This window comes from Musca vetustissima, unplaced genomic scaffold (assembly GCF_032173495.1).
Source record: "Musca vetustissima isolate MV318-11 ecotype Yass unplaced genomic scaffold, APGP_CSIRO_Mvet_v1 utg1463, whole genome shotgun sequence".
NCBI lineage: Eukaryota > Metazoa > Arthropoda > Insecta > Diptera > Muscidae > Musca > Musca vetustissima.
In genome coordinates, this window is record NW_026886420.1 from 382,487 (window position 1) to 404,953 (window position 22,467).

General features: G+C 33.7%; 5 protein-coding genes across 5 annotated transcripts in view; 4 read left to right on the plus strand and 1 right to left on the minus strand.

Annotated features, from left to right (window-relative positions):
- LOC133333911 (diencephalon/mesencephalon homeobox protein 1) overlaps positions 1-6,902 on the plus strand; it is a 71,824-nt gene extending 64,922 nt beyond the window's left edge. The window contains exons 7-8 of the mRNA XM_061542224.1: positions 4,883-5,070; positions 6,217-6,902. Coding sequence (XP_061398208.1) covers positions 4,883-5,070; positions 6,217-6,902 — 874 coding nt within the window. The remainder of the gene's footprint in view (positions 1-4,882; positions 5,071-6,216) is intronic.
- Positions 6,903-10,538: 3,636 nt separating this feature from the next.
- LOC133333894 (kunitz-like toxin PcKuz3) lies at positions 10,539-12,359 on the plus strand. The gene is made up of 2 exons (XM_061542204.1): positions 10,539-10,608; positions 12,190-12,359. The coding sequence occupies exons 1-2, from the start codon at positions 10,539-10,541 to the stop codon at positions 12,357-12,359; spliced, it is 240 nt and encodes a 79-aa protein (XP_061398188.1).
- A 3,139-nt stretch (positions 12,360-15,498) lies between these two features.
- LOC133333912 (U-actitoxin-Avd3p-like) lies at positions 15,499-15,906 on the plus strand. The gene is made up of 2 exons (XM_061542225.1): positions 15,499-15,562; positions 15,629-15,906. Exons 1-2 carry the CDS (start codon positions 15,499-15,501, stop codon positions 15,904-15,906), a joined length of 342 nt encoding a protein of 113 aa, XP_061398209.1.
- Positions 15,907-19,318: 3,412 nt separating this feature from the next.
- On the plus strand, positions 19,319-20,411 carry LOC133333896 (uncharacterized). Its single transcript, XM_061542206.1, has 2 exons — positions 19,319-19,625; positions 19,694-20,411. Exon 2 carries the CDS (start codon positions 19,701-19,703, stop codon positions 20,397-20,399), a length of 699 nt encoding a protein of 232 aa, XP_061398190.1. The 5' UTR covers positions 19,319-19,625; positions 19,694-19,700; the 3' UTR covers positions 20,400-20,411.
- An 81-nt stretch (positions 20,412-20,492) lies between these two features.
- LOC133333895 (uncharacterized) lies at positions 20,493-22,243 on the minus strand. The gene is made up of 2 exons (XM_061542205.1): positions 21,494-22,243; positions 20,493-21,421 (listed from the first exon to the last, which is right to left on the minus strand). The coding sequence occupies exons 1-2, from the start codon at positions 21,992-21,994 to the stop codon at positions 20,609-20,611; spliced, it is 1,314 nt and encodes a 437-aa protein (XP_061398189.1). The 5' UTR covers positions 21,995-22,243; the 3' UTR covers positions 20,493-20,608.
- Between the last annotated feature and the right edge of the window lie 224 nt (positions 22,244-22,467).

Below are 22,467 nucleotides of genomic sequence, written 5' to 3' on the forward strand. Positions count from 1 at the left end.
CCACCAGTCTTTCGTTTCGTTGAAATAGAAAACCAGAAAAACCAGTGGCACTTCTTCAGAATTCTGGGGGATTTTTCTGCAGAATATCAGAGTGACTTTCTATTGAATTGAAAACCAGAGGATCATCTGAAAGATTTCAGCCTTTCTTTCAGATGATCCTCTGGTTTTCATTAAAAAGAATAACAGACATATTCATATAAAATAACAGAAGTTTTGGTATAGATGTATAGCCTCCTAAAAAATTAAGGACCAAGATTCATATACAAAAAACTAAAGGATTTTCTGTGAAAAAGAGATTTTCTTTTGAAGAACAGATGTATTTTGAGTTCCTATAGAAGACCAGAGAGTCTTCTGAATGAAATCCGGATAATTTTACAAAATAATACCAGACATCTGTATATAAAAGAACAGAAAAGGCTCCCATATAAAATACAAGAATGTCTTCTAGAAAAGTCCATATATTTTTCTATAGAATACCAGAGGGACTTCTTATAAAAATACATAATTTCTTATACAAGACTAGAAGGTTTTCTTATGGAGATCCAAAAAATCCTATCAAAGAATCATGGAACATCAATATATTCTTCATATAGTAGACCAGAGGATCTTCTTATGGAAGTCAAAAAGGACGTCCTATTATAGAAGTTAAGAAGGTCTTCCATATGAAGGTCAACTTATAGAACACTAAAGGCTCTTCTTGAGAATTCTTGAGGCTTTTTCATGACAATATCAAAGCGAGTTCCTATAGAAAACCAGAGGGTCTTCTGAAAGAAATCTGGATAATCTTTTAAAATTATACCAAACATATTCATATAAAAGATGAGATGTCTTTGTATATATATCCGATGGACTTTTTTATAGAAAAGGGTCTCATATAGAGTACAAGAAGGTTCTACAATAGAAGACCAGAAGTCTTTCGAGAAAAGTCCCTACATTTACCATTGAATACCAGAGGGACGTCTTATGGAAATTCAACATTTCTATAAGACGGGAAGGATTTCTTATGTAGATCGAAAAAAAGGACTTCTCATTATAGAAGTCATAAAGGACTTCCTATTATAGGAGTCAAGAAGGTCATCTTCTCTAACACCAAAGGGACTTTTTATAGAAGAAGATGCTGTATAAAAAAGGTTCCTATAAACGAATAATATTTGATATTTTATTATTGACGGCCAGAAGACAAAGAATTAAAACTCCTCACCAATAGTTTCGCAATCAAAGATCTAAATTCCGAATGTTCGCCCAAGACCTTCAGCTTATGAAAAAATGGCTGAATACGTTTATATGGACGCTAGTCAAAATAGGACATATATTGAATATTTATTATGTAAAGGTTTTTACCACACTCAAACATGAAATTGCAAATTAGAGTAACTTCGGTTCGAAGGCTGGGACCTTCACAGTGCCTTAAACAGGGCAGGACATTTTTACGGGATATATACCAAAAAACGTTTATACCATTATTGGACATTTTTCGCGCAGTTGTTTTCGCCCTCCAATAACCCGGAATGCAATAGTATCGATCATTCAAAACGTGAATAATGCCTAACATCGCAGTAGCTATGTTCTATATAAAATATATTGTTAGATCTATCGTGATTTTAATAGACTAAATCTACACAGCAACAACAATTCGCCTTATGGCAAAAATTATAAAAACCGAAAAAAAATCTTATAAAATTCCACATCTTCGGTTGTATACATGATGATCTGAAGCCATTTACAAGCTTTTCTATGACGAATGTCTTTCACAAGACCCGAAGGTCTTCCTATAAAAAAATGTACTCCTAATTTCTGTAAATTTATAATAATTTCTGCTGAAATATTTTTGTAATAAGATTACTTGGTGTGTAGAATAAAATAAAATCCTTGGAAAACACCAAAAGTATATAATGAGAAAATGCAAAAATCACATTCTAAAATTCACACAAGCTTTTCGATAAATAAATTAATATTAATTAAATGAAGTAAAATAAAATTAACATTTCGCCATTCCTTTATGGCCCAAACAAAGTGGGTGGTTGTAATCATTTTTTTGATTTTCACCATTACGTTAATACAACAATTTCAACCTGATTCAATTTACAATTAAGGAGGCACCTCCAACAACAACCAAAAAACCAAGCAAATGAAAATAAATCTCCAAACTCATTATAAAAGTTGTGTGTGTGTGCTCTCAACGGCTGATGCCTGTGGACGACATCATCATCATTTCGTTTGTAACTTCTGTGCTTCGGATGCCGACGAAATTTTTAATAACCAAATTAAGCCAATATTTAATTATTCATTAAGTAATTAACAGAAAAAGCAGTCAACGCATCGTGGAAATGTAGGAACTTTTGAAAAAATAAACAGCAGAACCTTTATTTTTCATTCTGCCACAAGCATACACACACACAAAGAGCAAAAGAGAGCAGGGACAGTATAAATATGCGTAAAGAATTCAGGATTTATATACAAATGTGTGTGAGTGAGGGAGGGAGCGAGAGTGAATGGTAGGTTGTTATTTTTAGCCATGAATATTCCATGAATTTCAACAAACGGAAATTAAATTTAACTCCCCTCAAACACGTCCATACGCGCACACACATATGAATATATGTTTGTGTAAGGATGTGGGAGTAATTCACATATTTTTTTCTCCAGCTTCCATTTCATTTCGCTGATTAACCATGTACTTGGCCTAAAGGCATTGCGGCGTGTATTTATTTTATTTGCTGTGTTTTTTTCTTTTTCTCGTTGTTGACGTTTGTTTGAGTTTTAATTTATCGTGTTTTTTTTTCTTTCATTGACTTGCCAAATATTAAAAAAAATATTTTTACCAAAGTTATTTCTTATTAAGAAAGTTATTGTGTGAAAATTTTTAATTTTGTTAATTAATTTGAAGAAGATTTTTTTAAACTCAAAAAAACTTTTTTGTTGAAATTGAAGTCCTAACACAAAAGTTAAGCGTTGATTCTTTGGAATTAAGAATATTAATTTTTCTTTTTTAATTTGTACACAAATTAAAATTAATGTTATGCTCATACTTGGCTGTTGGGATAAGGGGTGGACTTTTGGAAAATAGACAGGGAATTAGGAAATTATATATAAAATATATATATTTTTCCAATGACATTTAATCAACACATTATTAAACAAAATTGCGGTACATTCATTGCAATTTTTAGATTTTTTTCAATTTATAGATATTTTTAAAAATATTTTTTAAGAAAATTTTGTTTTTTTTAGTATTTTTGGACGTCTGGGTTAACGAGTGATTAATAAAATTTAAACACTTTTAACGAAAACACTTAGAGTGAATTTTCTTTAAAAAAAATAAGGACCAAGAGTAAGCGCAAATTTTTCGCAAAAGTTTTCCATGAACCACCAATAAGCATGGATCTTTAAATATATTTCGCATAAGAGCGGATATTTTTAAATATTAGGCTGGGGAAAAAGTAATCCAGTAGCCCGGAAATGTTAACAAACTTAACATCGCCCAAGAGCTAAAAATAGACACTTTTTCTTGCATTGCAAAATTTCTTTAATGAAAAAAAATGGTATCTTTGGAGAATTGTGAAAAACGACTACTAGAGTTTTTGCAAATAGAGAGCAGACTTTCTATGAGAGAGACATTATGATGTTACCTTTAAAATGGTAAGAATTCATACAACAAAGCGGTGCATTTTAAAAAAATTGTTAAAGAAATCCAGCAGATTTTTAAAATATACGGTTTATGTAATAAAATAATTAAGTTAGTTAGTTTCTTCCAGTTCTTAATCTATGTGTTATCTACTTTACAAATAAGATTTAAACTTTAATTGGGTTTGCTCTTAAGTTGCTGCCCCCTCCCCGTTCTTTCTTCTATTTCGTTTTCATTACTACGCCACTTGCTAGCATGCCTCCAAAAGGGTTCGTTCGCTCGCTCGCTCGTTGGTATCATTCCCAATGATTATGCATGACCCATGAACGATATGTTTATTAATAAATACAATTAGACAGTAAAAATATTTTAATTTTCTTCAATTAAGAATTAATTAAACGACACAAAAAATGACGACGACGACGCCAACGGCTAAAGCGACAAATGATATTTATGGGAGGCATGTCAAACTGCAAACACCCAACAACACACGCATTCAACTTGGCATCCAAGGGAAAAAAACAACAAGAACAGCTACTACTCTTTGCAGTATATCATCACATTACAGCAGCAAAAATAATGAAACAAAAAAACTATGATGATATGGGATTACCACATCATTTATGGTGGCAAAGAGGATCCCCCTTTTTTGGCCGTTGGTTTTTTAATGTTCCGTTTGCATGCAAAACTACAAAAAACAAAACCCTGCTGCCAGTTTTCAACTCACAAGAACTAACGGGTGGTGTCTTTAATTGTTTAATTGGAAACATTATAATTGACACGATTTGGATTGGGTTTTTTGTTTTCAATTTTTTCATTTAATCATAAAAAAATATGAAACAATGTGGAGATGCTGTTGTTGTTCGTATTTGTTGAATGCGGGTTGTTGTAATATTCATTAAGTGATAAGGAAAAACAAAGAAAACAAACAACAAATATTCTCAGCGCAAATCAATGAAGATGATGGATGAATTACCGAGTTTTTAATAAAATTATAGAGGTCTGCTAGGAAAAATTATGTAATAATGTTGCAGAATGGGGGAGGAGAGATGGATTTTTATTATATATGATTTGTTTAAGTTATTACAACAAAATAATATCTTCTAGATTGCTAAGGTTGCTTTGAAACATTTTTTGGAGCATACTTTTAGGATCCAGTTTAAATCTGTTCTTCTGTTTTAGATTCAATTTCCCCGTACAAAATTTAGTAAACTGTTTCACTTCATTTGTTTTTTTTTTTCTTCTTTCTATTTCCAGTAATTGTGGTTTCCGACCGGTTTTAAATGAAGTACCCCCACCACCAACATCCCTTGCCAGCAGTGCCTCAGCAGCAGCAGCCGCCGCCGCAGCTAGAGCAAATCATGCACCTTCTCTATTCTTGCCGCCACATTTGGCCTCGTTGAGCTCTCAATTTTCACAGCAGCCACTGTTTCCCGGTTTGAAAGGTAATAATTGTTGTTCTATGGAAATTTGATATGGTTTTGATTTTTTGCTCACATCCCCCATAACGACACTCCATCACACAGGCAATATTTTAGCCTTTTAGACTCGAAAGGGAGGAGGAGGAGAAATTAGACCAACAAAATTGAAAAGCATGGATGATGATTTTATTAAAATATCATCATCATCGTCGTCATCGTCCTTATTCTCGTCATCATCGTTTTGGATGATGGAAAACCCCAGATTGGTAAAATTTGTCAATCAGTTATGCATTTGAAAATAGACAAACAACCTACCTGCCAGGCAGTCAACCAGCCAGTCAGTCATACAACCTGTCTGTATGCCTGCCACACTCAGGGACAAACTCAATCAAAGTAGATAGATAACTTTCCACGACATCAAATGCAATTAATGTCGTCAAAAGAAAAGCTTTATCGATTGATTTTGTTTTTCCGTAGAGCTTCCCCAGCAACATTTTTGTTTTGCCCGATAGACAGACGAACGGCGGACAGACAGTCAGAGGCTGATACAAATTCTAATTGACAGCCTTTGATTTTTAAAGCTTTTAGTTAAATTAGTTGCTAGACAGTAGAGGAAGGAACATGTGTTAGGAATTCCCTAAGACTAATGGAATTTTCTTCAAAAATTTTTGATTTTTTAAATAGGCAGTGGGACTACATACAAAAAAAATAATTAAAAGCTCCGCTAAACTTGGCCGAACTTCACCATAAGTTAGGGCAACAAACAACGAAAATTGGCCCATATTAACTGATTTTTGTCGGAAAGGTTCATATCCTTCGGAAATCCGAAACAAATGTAGGACCATCGTAGTTCTTAAATAGACGTTCTTAAAATAGGGTACAAATAACAAAAATTTATCGGAAAATTATATGTCTAAACATGGGCCCATATTAACAGATTTTTGTCGGAAGGTTTCATATCCTTCAGAAATCCGAATTAAAAATAGGACTATCGTAGTTCTTTAAATAGGGTTCGGAAACTCAATTGTTTTGGCCACTCTTCGCGTTTACGATATAATTGCACAGAATAAATTTTCAGAACACTCTAGTTACAAAAACACCCACAATATTTGTTTCCTAGATTTACTGATTTATCTCCAAATAATAAAACTTTTTCCCTTATATTTCTAGGTGTCCCATCCTTCCCGGGACTCTGTGCCTGCTGTCCTCTAAAACCCCATCACACACCGGGCAGTGGTGCCGGAGGATCTGTGAACGTATCTTGTTCATCAACCAACAGTTCACCCGATTCACCACCACATTCAGCCCATAGCAATTGTGATCCACGTTCATCTTCGGTAGCCGAATTACGCCGTAAAGCTCAAGAACATTCCGCAGCCTTGCTACAGTCTTTACATGCCGCTGCAGCTGCCGGTTTGGCATTCCCCGGCCTACATTTACCACCATTGTCATTTCATCACAGCTCTTTGAGTAATGCTGCTGCTCATCATCAACATCATCATGCTGCGGCGGTAGCTGCAGCTAATGTTCGCCTAAAGAACGAAGCTCAGGATATGACACAAAGCACCATGAATGGATTGGTAGCTAATATGATGCCATCGTTAATGGATCATCAAACATCATCGACATCACCACCATCAAGTCATAGTACAACAACGCCACCAACAACATATCCAACACATCAAAGTTCTCATCAGACGCAACAACAGCAGCAGCAACAACAACAACAAATGCATACAGTTAGCCAGTTGTCACCACCGACGACACCAACTCAACTAACCTCCAATGCGTCGCCCAAGGAGGCACCATTGAATTGTACAAATGGTGCAATAATAACCAAAACAGAAGGACTTTAAAATTTAAGTGAAATAATAGATTACCGAAGGGCTTACTTGGATGTAGAAAAGTAATGATATTATTTATATTTTTCATTAGCTGGTATTTGGAATAGGAGAAGCAATTTGTTATCAAAAAACACTTGCCTGACATGCTCCAAAAATTGTGTGACAATTAGAGGTCATATCTAACCCAGATAACATACAACCAAACGGCTTACTTGGGTGCAGAAAAGTAATAAGTTGGTTTAAATTAAAGGTGAAAATCTAAATTCTATCCATAGAAATCAAATGACCTCCATATCATCTATGAAGAACAAGTTTTGCCAGAAATATAATGAGATTGCTGTGAGATTTCATTACGCTGTGATCTGACATAATATCGGAACAAAATTTACCAATTACATTAAAATAAAAATAATTTTCTTTGATAAAAATCGAATAGGAAATCCCGACGTCATAATTTTTATCTGGAAATAATTCCATCATCGTATTTTTACTGAGTTTTGTATGGGGCATGGGGTATGTTGCAGTCGATTTGGAATCTTTGATTTTCAAATAAATACTATGTAAAATATAATAATATGACCAATGCGAGTTCTATAACTCCGTAATACCGTAATAACTAATGCATATTTTTCCCAATTAATTTTTACCGACAATTGTATAAATATAAATCATCAATTATACACACATATATAAATAGATTAGTAATACCTTAGTTTTAATTTAGGTTTATTTAAATGCAAATCTATACTCAGATACAAAAATAAAATAATTTGGGTCTTTAGAAATAATCCAAAAAAATATTTTAAAAATCTATTAAATACTAACATTCATTTGAGTATATATTTTGATTGGGATTTCAGATCAACAATGTATTATCTTGAATACAACTTAGAAAATCTTACTATAAATGATTACGATTTTCTAAGCCTTACTGAAGATTTATTGAAATCAAATAAATTGGTAACCATGTTTTCGACCTTTTCTCAATGAAATTTATGAAAAAAAAATCTGTAAATAATTCATAAAATTACGCATTTAGTTTGATACCTAGAATTTAGAATATATATATATAAAAATTAAAAAAATATATATACATTTATGTAAGGCCTTATAACGAATATATATTTTAATTAATAACAATTCAATTTAAAAATAATCTAAAAAAATCTATATATAAATTTTGAATTTTTGAATATTAAAACAAAAATATATATTACATTTTAGAAATCCATAAAATAAATATAAAAATCTTTTTCATTATCCATTATCTTACTAACTTTCATTTAAAAATATATATATGAAACAAAAATCCCAATCTCTTTAACCATAAATATGTATTATTGTATAAATTAGGAAATATACAAACAATTAATAGTTAATATCAACAAGACAATTGTAAAAACCAATAATTAAATTGAATAAAATATAAAAATAAATAAAAGCAAAATATTTTAATAATTATTTCCGAAATATATTGAAAACAAGTACAAATTAGGTTAAGTTAGTCAAGATCAATGTTTTTCACCATCCACCAAATTTTTTCACCATCCACCATGAAGTGACCATTCAAAATTTCTCTGAGATAACGAAATACCATGTTACAAAAACTCTAGTTGGAAATTTTGGTTACGACCTTCAACATACTCTTACTGTAAATATGTTTTAATTCTCCCACAACCCGGAATGCTAGACTGCATTCCATTCGGCTAAAACCATAATTACAATTTCGTGATCCATAAGCATTTAATGCAAGTTGTGGTCAATCTATCTCCATTTCATACGTTTAATTTTAGTTCTAAAGGATTCCTGGTTTAACAGTTATGTCACCTGCATTTAATCCCTTCACCACTTTGGTTATATTCTATGTATGTATCCTAACATGAAATTGAACGAACTTAAATACGAGTATGTGATCTTTTGTCTATAAAAATCCGACTCACATCAATCCATAAACATACTCATCTGCAAATTTAATCTCAATCAGTCACCCGTCCGAAATATAAATGGAAGCTATGTCTGCATCTGCACCACTTTCAACAGAACGCAATAACTCCATTCTAGTTTAAGTCTTTAGTGCGCCTCATTCTAGACACTATGCCATATAAAATATATAGAAACTTTAATACACCATTTCCATTAAATCGGACAAAAATTTATATGTAAGCTAGATATAGCTTCTATAGAAAATCTGAACCGATTTTCATGGACCTTTACACACGTCATTCTAGACTCAATTTTACTGGGACTTTGGTGCACCATTTACATTAAATCGGGCGAAAATATATGGGAGCTATATCAAAATCAGAACTGATTTTTCCCAATTTCAATAGGGTCCGTCCTTGGCCAAATTAATGAGCTGTGTCAAATTTCATGGAATCATGTGTCCATCTCGTTTCCTATTACCTGTTACAAACATATGTACAAATACATATTATCCTGTACCTCAGTATGGTGGTGGTATACAAGTTTTGAAGTTGATTTTGGTGTATAAACTAATTGCTTTTATGTTTTCTTCTTTGTTTTATCTTGTCTATATTTTTCTTACATAAATACTAGATTTTTTTGCGACATTATAACAATCCTATATAATGTTAAACTTTCGATTGGTTCTGTTGTTCGTATCAACATTTATTTGTTATATAGTATTTGCCATTTATATCGAAATCATTTGGAAAACACAAATGCGAATTTTATAACACCAATACAAAGGTCGGAAAAATGTGTGTAATATGCAATGGAATTTAAAACTAGCCACAATCGAGTGAGTGGAGAGACGTTTGTAAACAAGCGAAACGATAGACAAACAAACATTTGTCTAACAACCACCAAGTGAGACAGAGAGACAGAATACGATATCAGAACAAAACACAACGGAACAATGCATGGTGGTGGCTTTTTTCTTGAGAGAAATACATTTGCGTATGAAAATGAGAGAGAGAGAAAAATGAACGCAGATAGTAGTAAAGTAGAAATAGTTTTGATACAAGTCAAAAGTTTGCATGTGTTGGAAAAAATAGTGGCTTCCTCATAATTTTAAGATTTTCTACTTGTATTATAAACGAATGAAATTATGAAATTATGGCGAAAATCATAAGATGTAGAATAGAACAAAATGAATTTCGATTTAATATATTCTAAAAATGTATGTAGGAGGATCGGTTTTATACAATATCAAAACTTTTTCTAAAGTGATAAAATTCTTGAATATATTTTGCTTTGTTGAGGTTATATTCAATTATCTCTAGGAAATCTCCTATATTTAATAGTTTCTTTCAACTTCCTGCCAACGAACTAAGTTTTTAATTTTGAAAATTTCTAAATAATTTTCATAATTTCAAACATATTTTGTTTGTTTCATTCGTGACAGCAAGAATCAGAAAAACAACAAATACCCTTATCTCTACTTTGACCTATCCTATACGGAATTCAAATTTAAATTAAACAATAGTTCAGGTATAAAACAATATGCTGACATGAGAGAATGTCTAGCGAAGAGAGGAAAGAATATACATAATGCACACTGCGATAACATATATGCATGTGACGATGTATGTCTGTATATATAACTAGTAGAAGCATTCGAACGCATCTAGTTCCGTTTTAAATACCAAACAAAGAACATTGCCTATTTTCAATAATTTTACCAACATGAAAGTTTTTGCCTTGCTGTTGTCTGTGCTCCTTGCCTTGGTTGCAACATCCGTGGCCTTGAAGGATCGTAAGTTCATTAACACGAAAATAATCTAAAGTGAGACTAGTTTTATGAAAAAAAAGCTGGATTATTTTAATTCCCTGAAGAAAATACCACAGTAATACAATATATTTTACTATAACGTTAAGAAGATTGTAGTGAAGAAAAAAATAAATAGTTTTTAAACAACCGGCGTAATCATGGAAGGCAGTCGCATTTGAGAAATTTTAAATATGAAACTCATATATTAATTTAAGGGGACCCCCCCATTCTCGGGGTCAAAATTTTTGTTGATATAATTCGAATCTACACTAATTAATAAATGTCCCTACAAAATTTCAAGTGAAAATCTCAAGAACTCTTGAAGATATAGCCGATTTATTGTGTCAGCATCAAGTGACGGCTGAAGGGCTTCTCAAACTTGAAACGCGTTTTTCTCTAAACATTTTTTGTGATTGGCGGGCACGATAACTCAAAAACTAATAACCCAATCGATTTCAAATTTTTACACGTTTCTCTGTGAGTATATAGCTATCGTATGAACTAGGATGAAGCCAATCGGTGAAGATCTTCCTTATTTTTTAACTTGGTTTTTGGTAAAAAATCGGCCATTTTCCAAAAATATTTTTTCAAAGGTCCACCATTTTGTTAATTTTAGAGCGAAGTCAATAATCCTAGTTCATATAGCCAGACATGTACTCTTTCTAGCACCGTTGGAATTTTCGGATTCCGATGTTCCAGTGAGGAGTTATCATGCCCGCCATCCAAAATAAGGACTTTTCTTTAATTACAAAAAACAACAACAAAACAATAACATAAATTTTTTGTAAATTATTTTTCTTCTCTTTTAAATCTTCAAATATATATGTGCAAAGTTACAAACCTTAACAAGCATTGGTATTGATTTACAGCCCATTGAAAATCTTGAAAAATTAAAATCGAGAATCATATATAATATAAAAGGAAAAATAAATTCCTTATGTATGTATGTCGATATACGATATAAAACATTATATTTTCTTAATCTGCACATTATTCGAGTAACTATATTTATGCGTTTTAGAAGCAGGAATCTTCGAAATTTCAATAAATATAAGTAATTGAGCTAATTTTTGTCACTGAATATATGCTGTGCGTAAATTTCGTAGGATATTAAGTTCATTTAAATGTATTATCCTTAAGAACAATTTGGAAACATATGATTGCATGAGACTACCTACTATAATTATGCCATGATCGTAAACGGAAATTGTTTGTGTTTTTAAGGACATTATAGTAACACATAAAATTTCCCACACTTATCTGTTTACCTACATGTTTACAGTAGTAGCTGGCTTATCACAACATCCTCGGTTTGAAAATAACACCGGTAGTTTGTCAAATAGTTGATAAGAAATGCTACTGATTACAAATATTCCAGTCACTGGATATTCACATTCAGTTGTAAAACAATATTTAACTAGAAATAATATCACCTCAAAATGAAATTAGTAGTCAATTTTATAATCTCTAATTTCCTTTTCATCGGCTTTGAAAGATTTTAATTCAAATAAATTTTTATAATTTTGTATTTTATATTTTATTTGTTATTCTTCTTTTGATTTCTAGCAATTTGTGGCTTGCCATCCGGTGTCATTGGAATCTGTCGTGCCGAAATACCCAAATTTACCTACAACGCCGATACTAATGAATGCATTTCATTCGTCTATGGTGGCTGCCAGGGAAATGAAAACAATTTTGTGACTAAAGAAGAATGCGAAGAGAAATGTAAAGAATAATTACGATAGAAATAAAATTGTTCAATTTTAAACAAAACAAAAACAAGCATTTTTTATTAGTATGCACATTATTTTACGTATATTGAGAAGCTGAAATCGGAAATGCTTTTGTGAGGACATTTCATTGTTGGAGAATTTCTAATATCATATATAATATTTTAAATGGTATTTTATTTTCCTGAGGTGGAGTATTTATACCCTCAGCCTTATGACTAATGGAGGTATATATACTTTGATAGGGCAAAATGTGCCTTATCAAAATATTGATTTTAGGCTCCATAGGGAAGGTATGACCAATATTTGTGGGGAAGTAGCAAAAGAAGTGCATCAATATTCCACACCTTCGAAAATGATTTATGATCATTTAAATATCGGATGAAATCGTTTACCCTCTTCAAGAGTTATATTGGTCCTAGACCAACTACTAAATTTTTTATAAAACTGAAGATTTGCTTCACATCAATAGTCATACTCAATCTTCAACTGAAAACAGGTGTGAACTTAAGAGGCTGCTGATGCTCCCTTGTCATTCTTTTCACAGTTTAAACCGGTTACAAATTTGTGCAAATCATTGTACGGGCTATAGCGAAAATCCAACAAAACGGAACTTGTTGTTCGTAAAATTACCACAATATTGAAACTGACTACACATTCATTGTATCGGTTACTACATTTGATATGCAATTCCTGTACAGTGTTTAAGAGAAAAGTAAGTAGATGTTTATTATGGAAAAAAAATAACAGCCTGCAGAAAAAAGAACGAAAAAAAATGGGATAGATCTGGACAGCAACAAAATCAAATTTTAGCGCATTCGGTTTAAAATCTTGCTCAAATTCCTCCAAAAACAAGAAATATACTCTCAACTTATGGTTTGCGGAGTTCTTCGTAGTTACTTACAGTTGTCGGATTTAAAATCAAATCGGTTGTTGATTAAAATTCGCTTCAAATAAAATTTACAAGTTTATATATTGAGGACCGACGGGTCCGGACTTAATATAGGTTTGACAAGAGGTTGTGAAAAGTTTTATTAATAAACATTTTTACCATTTGTGGGGAAGGTACCGGAAGGAGGACTTGATCTAGGCTTGTTAAAGATAATAAGCTGTGCAAAGCTTGGTTCCAATCGCCCAATATGGGATTTAAAAATATTGAAAATTTTGAATCTCTGTGGGGTAAGTAACAGAAGGAGAGGGCCGACGGGTTCCACCTTTGAACTAGATCTAGGCTTGGTAAAGACAATAGGTTGTGCAAAGTTTGGTATCAATCGGTCATTCCATTCGCCTTATATTGGATTTATAAATATTGAAATAAATATTAAAAATTGACTATTTCTGGCGGAGGTACTAGAAGTAAAGGTAATATGTTCCGCAAAGTTTGACTCAAATCAGAATACTGAATTTAAAAGTATTGAAAATGTTGACCCCTTGTGGGGAAGGTACCAGAAGGAGTGATCCAATGTATATCATTCTCGAACTTGACTTGGTAAAGATAATAAGTTGTACAAAGTTTGGTTCAAACCGGATAGTCCGTTCTTAAGATATTTTAAAATTAAATTTTACCTGCATTTTGAGCATTTTATGGCAGATAAGTGGATCGATATTCCTCATCTTCGAACTTGAACTAAGTTTGAAAGAAATATTACAATGTGCAAAGTTTGGGTGAAATCGGTTACTTCTTTCGAGAATTATCGTGCGCACCAGCCAACCAAACAAACAGACTGGCGGACATTTGTAAATCGATTCCAAATTGTCTGAAACGGGTTTGATCCGAAGAAACATGGGGTCTAAAACAAAAAAGTGTATGTACCCTCATTACCCATAAGGCTGAGGACATATACATCGAATAATCGGGTACCGCTATATGTGGTCTACCCTGAAACTTGGTCCAATATAAATATTTTTTTATAGGGAGACTTTCAACCCAAATTGCAAAAGTGTGTAGAATATGGTTTAAAATTTTGGTCAAACTCCCCAAAATACCGAAATTTTATAAGGCTATACTAAAATGCGGATGAATATTTATAATATTTGTTAGGAAGATTTGTTACCATATGAGATTTCAAAATACCAAACTCGAGTCAACTAGGTTTAAAAACATGACCAAAATCCGGAATATTTAGGGGACTCTTATATGCAGTCTGTATCAAAACGTGGACCGATATATTCCATTTCCAATAGTAGCAATGTGTGTGAAATGTATCTTAAATATCATTATCGTGTTCGATCGATATCCTCGAATTGCAATTCAAATAATTCGAAATCTAAATGTAATTGTCGAATTGCAAATGAATTTGTGATTGTGATGAATTATAATTACAATATCCAATTATTATTTAAATTAGGCGATATTATGTGTTAGAATAGTACAGAAATTCTATTCCATTATACCCGCATAAATTTAGAATCCCATTAAAAACTTGCGGTTCTGAAAATTATTATCTATAATTTGGGGATTTACATGTAGCAGTCCAAATTTAATTGTCATCTTATGGTTGATGGTTGGTTGGTGTTAAATACGACAAAGCACCTGTTTTTGATTCTCAAAATTCTCTGAAAAAAATTACGTTTATTTACATTTACATGTATGAGGCGTATGGTATTCGTACTGTACTTTAGTCAGTCATAGCTTAAAAGGGCTCGCTACAGATAACCTGAACTTGTTTTAAACGGAACAGGTTGAATGAATGTAAAAAATGCACAGTCATACTATCGAAGACTAATTTATGTGTACAGTATTACAAAACTAAAAAAATATATATGAATTCATTACTGGGTGTCTTGATTGACTCAATGTTTGACTCTGATAATAAAATTAAGACATCCAACACAAGTAGCAACCACACAGCCTATTGCAAAGCAATGTATTCAAATTTGGAAGTTTGTTTTTTATTATTATTATCGAAATACCCCACAAAGCAAAACACTGTTCAATATTGCAACAAATGTCCTTGAACCCAATGCTTCCGGGCAAGCATAAATAATTCTTAATAAAATTGTTTATCCTAAAAAAAACTGTAAACATCCTTTGTTTGGAAGCTGCCGGGAAGATCCCTATAAATATGTGATCGATTTTATGACCAGCCACCAGTCAGTTGTATTTTGATCAAGACGAAGAAACTCAAGTAGCAAAGAAACGAAAATGAAAACTATTATTTTGCTGTTGGTGTTCTCCATAACCGTGTCCATGGTATTTGGCATTTCAGGTAAGAACGACTGGCATGTTTAGGAATATAAGAACAAGAATAAAATAGTTCTACATTCCCCCATAGACATTTGTCAACAACCACCCGGTGACCCAGGTCCCTGTCGTGCATCATCAATCCGTTACACCTATCTCTTGCATGAACACAGGTGTGTTAAATTTACCTATGGCGGATGTTTGGGAAATGAGAACAAATTCTTTACCAAGGAGGAGTGTGAAAGAACTTGTTGGAATCCCATACTGCCTAAAAATGAAGAAGTAACTCAAGCCCCAGAATCAACCGAAATCCCGGAACTAAGTCTAAATACTGATGCCACACCTGCAGATATTGAAAGTACATCATAGAATATTAAACGATGAATAAAATACACTATATTGAACGTGTGAGATGGAAATATTTATAACTGAAACGATTTTTTACCAACATATTGGAACGAACTCATTATTTAATAATAAAGAAAATGTTATACAGAAATCCGCCATAAATGTTTATCAACCATGTTTGTGTTCTCTCAATGGGTTAATTTTATTGCAAATCCAAAACCTATATTTTTAATAACCCACCATTAACTTTCACTGTCGTGACATAATGAACTCTTTTTTTTTTTTTTTTTTTGGTTGAAGATATTTCTCCGAAGAGAAGTTCATTGACCCAGTCACCCACCAAACGAATTCAATAACAAATTGTTGTTTGTTTTGTCTTTGATTGTCTTTAAACATTTAAATGAAAGCACTTTTGTTAATTAATAATAATTCGAAAACCGGCCATAGATGTAGGCGGCATGAGGACCACGGCCCATTAACATATTCAGTGCTTATAAATATGGCTAACGCTACGCACCAGTGGTTTATTTCTGTTTGAGACGTCTAACTAATTCAACAAAAATGAAATTTTTCGTATTTTTCTTGACTCTTTCTTTGTTGGCTTTAAGTGTGGCAGCTCTTAAAGATCGTAAGTTTGTTTTTTGAGGGGTAACATTGAAATAAAACACTACTAAATATTAATCTCTAATCCAGCTGCCTGTGATCAGCCACCAATGGAAATTGGCCAGTGCCGTGCTACCCAAAAACGTTTCACCTACTTGGCCAAGACCAATGAATGTGTCCCATTTAATTATGGCGGTTGTCGCGGAAACGATAATAATTTCACCTCCAAGGCTGAATGTGAGAAGAAGTGCAAGCAATAAATAAAAAAATAAATAAAAATAAATATTTTATAATCAATGTTATAAATAATATGTTCATTGACTTTTTCGAATATGATGATCAAATTTTTAGTGTAAACAACAATAATAACTACCAAATTAGGTCCAAGGAAGGATTTTTCAAAGTGTTCAGCATCTGGGGGTAATTAGCAGAAATAGTGGATGGGCCTACCAACACCATGTCCTTATTTAATATATATAAAAATACTATCCCATGGCAGCGGGTTCTACGATACTGGATTAACCCGAAAGTACTCGGCCAGCGGCTGCCTCCCCAGTTTTTGTTTGATTTTCTGTTTTGGGATCAACATATCCCTGAATGCTTCTCTACAGGTCAGTGTCGGTGAGATGTAATGGTGCTGGGAGTGTGTGCACTTCAGGAATTGTTTCAGGGTTTTTCGATTGCAAGACAACGGGATTACGTTGTCTTGTGGTGCTGCAGCGATACCCTCAGTGAGTCTTCGTTCACGACGTCATATACTTCCTCGGGGTACGGAACTCCATCACAGTCTTCTCGACAGCAGTCCAATATTGTTTTGACAATGGTCGAGGTTCGAGGAAAAATAGACGAGATATTGGAATTAATGAAATTCATTGGCGCTGCAGCCGCTAGATTTATACCTGCTGGTCGATCACACGAGATCACCAGCAGAAGCAGTTGATCCAGCAAATGGGCGTGATGAGCTCCGGAAAATAGACAGAGTGGTCCCGCTAATAAAGCCAGACAAAGATGTCAGCAAAGTTGAGTCATACAGGCTGATTTCACTTTTGTCACCAGTATGGAAGACTCTTGAGGCATTACACCTGCCAGGCATTTGGGAAAGTTTTCCAATTGCTAATCATCAACATGGGTTCCTTAAGCAACACAGGACAAAAATATCGTTGCAAGCCATTTCCACACATATAAGTCAAAGACTTAACCTGAACCGGCCGTGCCATAGAACAGTGTTGGTATCGCTTGACCTTCAAAAGCCTCTGATACAGTCAATCATGCCACACTGTTTGAAGACATCGAGAACACTTCCCTCCGGTCAAGTTTGAAAGTTCAACCTGATGCAGATGCCGCAGCGCTGAATGAATACGGAGTGAATGCTGTACTCGGAGCTAACCTCCGCCCATCGCAGCTGAAGAACGTCAGCTGCCCAGACAAACAATAGTAGTTTTGGGCCCAATTACGTTCAGGATGATGCATAGTGGTATAGTTTCAAATATTTTTAGTAGGACCTATTTTAAACCTTTTCTACTAGGAGTTATTTTGTGACGAAAAGTAGCCAATTTATTAAGGATTTTCTGCAAGGAATATTTTGGTCCTTTGAGGAATAGGAAAGGGTTAGCAAATGATTAAGCGTAAATATCAAAGGTTTATATTCAAAGAATATTTCAAGGTGTTGATTATAGCATCCACCTAGCGACTACGCACTATCGTGATTGTATGCCATTATTTAGGAACGTAATCATATATTCATACACACACTCCCGTTCATTGACTCAAAATGTAATTCAGTTCTACAAAAGATTCTGATTGCTTACTGGTTTCTCTTATGAATTTAAAACTAGTTTTTAATATCCTTACTTCGACAATTGTTAATGTGCATTTTTTGCATGAAGAGGACAGGACATGCTGCGAATTGCTAGTGTTTATTATGACAGCCTAGACTAGAATCTCTTCACAGGAGTTTTTAGCATGCAGAACCATTTCTATATCATAACTTATAATAGAATTGCAAGTTGTATAGTAAAATTTTTCAATGCGAAAAACAAGTGAAGTGGGATTTTTCCAGAACAAAAATATCAGATAATAAAAAAGGGCCATCAATTTTATTTTTAAACACATATAAGTAAATCCATCCAGTTGGTTGTGGCCGACATTAAGATCTCCTACACCACATTGGGTATATGAAAGAAGTGCTCTCTAAAGGGTAATTTTTAGACCCTCAGCCTTATTTTTATACCTTCAGGCTAATGGAATGTCCAATTTGAACCAAACTTTGCACAACCTATAATCTTTACCAAGCCTAGATCAAGCTTGAAGATGGGACGCATTGGTCTACACCATCAACGTACACAGGATTTCATATCGGGGGGGGGGGGGGGGGGGGGGGGGGGCGTGCCCCCCTGCGTACGTCCCTGGTCCACACCTTCTGGCACATCCCCCGAAAAAGGTCAAAATTTTCAATATTTATAAATTCATTATCGTTCGAACGGACTATCCTATTTGAACCAAACTTTGCACAACCTATTATCTTTACCAAGCCTAAATCGATTCCGAAGATGAGACCCATTGGTCCATTCCTTCTGGTACCTCACCCACAAATGGTCAAAATGTTCAATATTTATATATCACATATCAGTCAAATGAAATTTCCGATTTGAATAAAACTTTTCACAATCTATAACCTTTACCAAGCCTAGATCAAGCTTGAAGATGTGACCCATTCGTCCACACCTTCTGGCACATCCCCCGATAAAGGTCTAAATTTTCAACCTATTATCTTTACCAATCCTTCAAGAAGTCCGAAGGACCTGTCTGCCCTCTCCTCTGGTAAGGCGGGATCACATGATTGCCGCAATGCGCCAATTATTGGTGCATTTTATATGCCAATCGTGTGATTGCACAATTTATTGTCCAATGCGACAATCAAAAATAAATTGTGCTGATTTGCGGCAATCAAATACAACTCTGGTACGACAATCGTGTGAACTGTTAATAGACAACCTTGCGCAAATTTAAAGTTGAAAAATGCGTCAATATTTATTGTTTTCTAGTGCGTCAATCAAAGAAGACAATACGCGTCAATAACCTGATTTTTTTTTAAATAATATTTTTTCTTGTGTTTGTACCGTCAACATTTCTTTGTCGTAAGTAAAGTAAAGTTAATTTAAATTGTTGTATTTGCTATAATTATGTTCATATTATGTATTTGCAGCTTTAATATGGAATTCGGTGATTGCATTGTATACGAAAATTCAGCTGAGCTTGAGTTCTTTTCCCCCGATCAGCAACCAGAAACACCTGTGCCGAAAAAAAGAAAAAAACCAAGTGTAATTTGTTCCTGGACCTACACTGCAATACAGGAGCTGATACAAGCTGTGGAACAGCATCCATGTGTTTGGCAGTATTCATCCACCGAGTACAAAGATAGGAATAAACGGGAGCAGGCATGGCGGGAAATTGAAAAAATGTGTACAGGGCACACGGTGGAAGACTGCAAGGCCAAATGGTGCAACATTAAAACGGCCTTTCAAAATGTAAAAAAAAAACTAAAATCAAAATCTGGTCAGGGAGCCGAAAATACCATACCACATTGGCCGCATTGGTCTGCAATGCAATTTTACAACGACCACTCTGTGTCAAAAATGTCAAGTACAGTGTCAACATTAGATTTGGATGACTCTGGAAGTACTTCACAACATGCCGCTGCTGAGATTGTAAAGGTAGACAAAAGTGACATTTTGCAGCGTGCAGTTAAGTGTTTAGATGCGGAGGAAGATAATTGGCACGCGATTGGGATGTATTTGGCATCACAAATGCGAGAAATTGCCAAGAAAAACAAGAAGGCTGCGAACAAACTGCATTTCCAGCTTGTCAAAGTCGTAATGGATGCAGCTTTGGAAGCTGAAGAAGATGATTAAGCCTTGATAAATTTTTTGCGTTATATTTCATTTTTTAAATTGAATTTTTATAGTATGTATATGTAAGTTTTTGTTTTGTTATTTTGTTTGCAATATTGAAGTACCTTCCTAGTCCGTATTTTTTTAGATACTAAAAATGAATTAAATAAAAGTAGTAAATTTTCTGATTTTAAATTAAAGTTTAAATTTTATTTGATATATAAAATTATTTATATATTTTTATATTGCCAGCTCAATTCTCCAATAGGAGACATGAAATACTTTTCCATTTCATCCCGAACAGCCTTTGCTTCACTTGTTATATAAGAACTTGGAACATTTTCTGTTCCACTCACAGCATCTAGTGGGAAGTCATTTCGCCATGTACCAGGAATTAAAGCACCGTCCTCATCGTAGCGATCAACAAGCAACGACGTTGTATAATTTAAATTTTTTTTTAACAAAAAATTGTGTAATGCACAGCAAGCTAGAGTTGTAGAGGTTGTTTTCTCTGCATTAAGCTTGGAAGGGCGTGAAAAAATTTGAAATCGCTTGACCATTATGCCAAATGCATTTTCTACAACACGTCGTGCTCTCGATAGCCTGTAGTTAAATATTCTCTGCCCTGCAGATAAACTTTTACCAGGATATGGCTTCAGCAAATGTTTCTGCATGCGGAAAGCATCATCCGCAACCAAAACAAATGGAACATTTGCTTGACGACCTGGCAATGGTTTTGGAAGTGGCAAATTTAGCTCATTATTGTTTAAAGCACGTTGAAAAGTACAGTCTCCAAAGACTCCACCATCCGACACACGACCATTACAGCCAACATCAACGTATAAAAAGTTGTATTCGGCATCAACAACTGCCATTAGCACTATACTATGTGTACCTTTATAGTTATAGAAGGTGCTTCCTGAATTAGGTGGTGCTATAATTTGCACATGTTTGCCGTCAACCGCCCCTATGCAGTTCGGGAAGTTCCATAGTTTGTTAAATTTGAAAGCAACGACATTCCATTCTTCCTGCGTGGATGGTATCTACATACATATCAAAAGAAATAATAAGTCAATTAAAAAGCATAAATATGTGTGTATTTAGATTTTTCATACCTTTATGTATGCACCTTTTAACGCTTTATAAATAGCATCACAAACAATTGGTACGAAAAGTGATATGGTATTTGGGGCAACACGGAAGAAGACCGAAAGACTTTTATAACTGTCACCAGATGCAAGAAATCGAAGTGTCACAGCTAAGCGTATTTGTTCGGGAATAGCCTTTCGCATGTTTGTGTCTTGTTTTTTAATATATGGTGACACTAGTTGCAACAATTCGATAAACGTTTCGTCATCCATCCGGATAAAATTTTTAAACAAAAACTTTTGGTTTTCGATTTCCCGGAATTCCATTAATGTTTTGTCATATGCACCATCAGTGCTTCTTTTTGTGAGCCACTCTCTGACCCACGTACTTCTATTTACTTTTTTTTTCTTTTCTTTCCTTTCATTTTTCTCATCGTCAAATGCACACACCATAATTATAGCTGCTGCAATTTTCTTTTTTTTTAAAGAACACATCTTAATAAAACAAATTTTTAAATGCTTTAACATTTTTAATAAACAAACTTTGACACATAGCAGCTGCTTCTGATATTTGCCGTGTAGTAGAACAATCGTGTGACTGAAGTTGGACAATAATTGTCACTTGATGGTTTTGAGACAATATGCGGCAATCAAATTTATGAAAAGTTGGACAATCATGTGACCGCAGAGAATTTGATTGTGACAATTTATTTATTGTAGTAAAACTTTGGACAATAAAAATTGGTTTAAATTGGCGCATTGCGACAATCATGTGATCCCACCTGTACATCCTACAAAAAGGGTCAATATTAAGTATTTGATAACATAAAATCCAAAACATCTTGAATTAAAAATATACCTTATATAAAACGAATAATAAAACCTGTGTATAACACCGAAGACCTCATCCGCAAACCATAGGCTGAGGGCATCTGACACTTTTTTTACTTGCTTATATATTATTTTTAAATTATTTTATTTACTACTATTATTATTATTTT

Excerpts from the sequence above, each read along its gene's own strand:
- LOC133333894 (XM_061542204.1), top strand. The coding sequence starts at position 10,539 with ATGAAAGTTTTTGCCTTGCTGTTGTCTGTGCTCCTTGCCTTGGTTGCA. Across the intron at positions 10,609-12,189 it reads ATCCGTGGCCTTGAAGGATC|CAATTTGTGGCTTGCCATCC; the intron begins GTAAGTTCATTA and ends TTTGATTTCTAG.
- LOC133333912 (XM_061542225.1), top strand. The coding sequence starts at position 15,499 with ATGAAAACTATTATTTTGCTGTTGGTGTTCTCCATAACCGTGTCCATG. Across the intron at positions 15,563-15,628 it reads CATGGTATTTGGCATTTCAG|ACATTTGTCAACAACCACCC; the intron begins GTAAGAACGACT and ends ATTCCCCCATAG.
- LOC133333896 (XM_061542206.1), top strand. The coding sequence starts at position 19,701 with ATGGAATTCGGTGATTGCATTGTATACGAAAATTCAGCTGAGCTTGAG.
- LOC133333895 (XM_061542205.1), bottom strand. The coding sequence starts at position 21,994 with ATGTTAAAGCATTTAAAAATTTGTTTTATTAAGATGTGTTCTTTAAAA. Across the intron at positions 21,422-21,493 it reads TAAAAGGTGCATACATAAAG|ATACCATCCACGCAGGAAGA; the intron begins GTATGAAAAATC and ends ATATGTATGTAG.